The sequence below is a fragment of the Fragaria vesca genome, linkage group LG7, assembly GCF_000184155.1.
Source record: "Fragaria vesca subsp. vesca linkage group LG7, FraVesHawaii_1.0, whole genome shotgun sequence".
Classification (NCBI taxonomy): domain Eukaryota; kingdom Viridiplantae; phylum Streptophyta; class Magnoliopsida; order Rosales; family Rosaceae; genus Fragaria; species Fragaria vesca.
Window position 1 is genome coordinate 9,270,176 of NC_020497.1, and position 1,782 is coordinate 9,271,957.

Here is a 1,782-nt window from a genome sequence, read left to right on the forward strand (position 1 = left end):
CTCTACTCTCTCTCTCTCTCTCTCTCTCTCTCTCTCTCTCTCTCTCTCTCTCTCTCTCTCTCTCTCTCTCTCTCTTGAGTTTTGCTTGGCTCTTTGTTAGAGGGTAGAACCAATCATGATCTCTGAATTAGATGAAAATATGATCCACACACAATGTACTAGCTAGACATTGACTGATAATTATGTGAAAAATATGACCGAAAAATGAGTTAAATAATAAACCTCATATTTTAATTTTAGAATAGAATTCCGCTCTGGATAGGATATGTACGTTGAAACATATTACAGGTGTATCTATAATATATAAACATTCAAAACAATATATAACAGTTGACATTTTAAGAGAGTTAGAAAACAATAATTCACACACGTGAGCGTGGTATTGCACTTCAGCAGGTGCGTGCAAGAAAACTAGTTTTTATTTAGACTGACGCACCCTAAAGTGTAAAGTATAGTCTTAGATAAATTTTGTTTTCTTAGCTAAATTTAGAAGACGTAAACGGTAGGGCCTTAACCTATGAAAAAAAAAGAAAAAGAATAATAATAATAATAATAATAATAATAATAATAAATCCCTAACTAACTGGTTCACTGGACACTGGTTAATTACTAGTATCTGTGAAGGTGAAATTCCAAAATCGAGAGTTGTGGAAATGGCAGCGATAACTCGGCTTCACCCTCCTTCTCTCTTGTCCTCCTTCAAATCTTCCTCCTCACTCATCATTCGCTTCCCCTCTTCTTCTACCCTCTACTCCCCTCGCCGTCTTCGCAGTCTCTGCTCCAACGCCCAGGTCCTCTCTCTCTGTATCTATCTATCTATCTACAAGTGGTCGTAATGTGTCGTATTTGATATCACTGTTGCGTGGTTCAGGCTCAGGTTTCAACTGCGGAAGCCAATGGATCAATAGTTGGGGATCTACTGGACTACCTCAACGAGTCTTGGACTCACTTTCACGCTACCGGTACTGCTCTAACTAACTCTTATCTATTCATTTCATTTCCGAGCAATTATCATCCTAGGGTTTTCAGATGAATTTCGTTAGTCACGGCCTCTCTGTTTGGTTGCTGAGAAAATCAGGGAAGAGGAAATTAGCGATAAGATGATTGAAATTATGGAAAAGAATTTCTTCAAAGCTCTCTTTGGAGTATTGTTCCGGAATTCCGAGCTTCGATTGTTGACATTTAAATGGAAATCAAGTTTATTGACTATATGCTGACTAGATATTCTGCAATGCTGCTTTTTGTGTGTATGCTGCGGAAATTGTTGGGTTAACTAGTTTTGTTACACTCTTTTGATTTTCTATTAGGTCCTTAGCCTTCTGAGAAAGAGATATCAGTTAATTGTGTAGTATGGTCTTAGTTTTGTAATGACGTACCATTTGGTCTTCTTTGCAGCCGAAGCTAAACGACAACTCATTGATGCTGGTTTTCATTTGCTGAATGAAAATGATGAGTGGGACCTTAAGCCTGGTGGACGCTACTTCTTTACACGAAATATGTCTTGTTTGGTTGCGTTTGCTGTTGGAGAGAAGTGAGTATACCAACTCTACCAGTTGAAATAAATATTGTCAGTTAGGATCCCATTTGCTGCCTCTAACACCAACTAGAATTCTTGACTTGAAAATAGGTAAAAAACATGAGTAAAGGAATAGACAATTAGAATTCAATATGCAATTAATAACCTTGTTAGGATGAGACTGGTTACAGTGAGGCAAGGTTACTACTATCCCACAATTTTTTTTTCTTAGTTTCTCCATGTTTTCTCAAACTTTTCTTTTTTAT

At 37.3% G+C, this 1,782-nt stretch overlaps 1 protein-coding gene across 1 annotated transcript; it reads left to right on the top strand.

Annotated features, from left to right (window-relative positions):
• Nucleotides 1–596: 596 nt before the first annotated feature.
• Nucleotides 597–1,535, top strand: LOC101310758 (probable aspartyl aminopeptidase-like). Its single transcript, XM_004308509.1, has 3 exons — nucleotides 597–791; nucleotides 872–962; nucleotides 1,396–1,535. Exons 1-3 carry the CDS (start codon nucleotides 654–656, stop codon nucleotides 1,533–1,535), a joined length of 369 nt encoding a protein of 122 aa, XP_004308557.1. The 5' UTR covers nucleotides 597–653.
• Nucleotides 1,536–1,782: the final 247 nt, after the last annotated feature.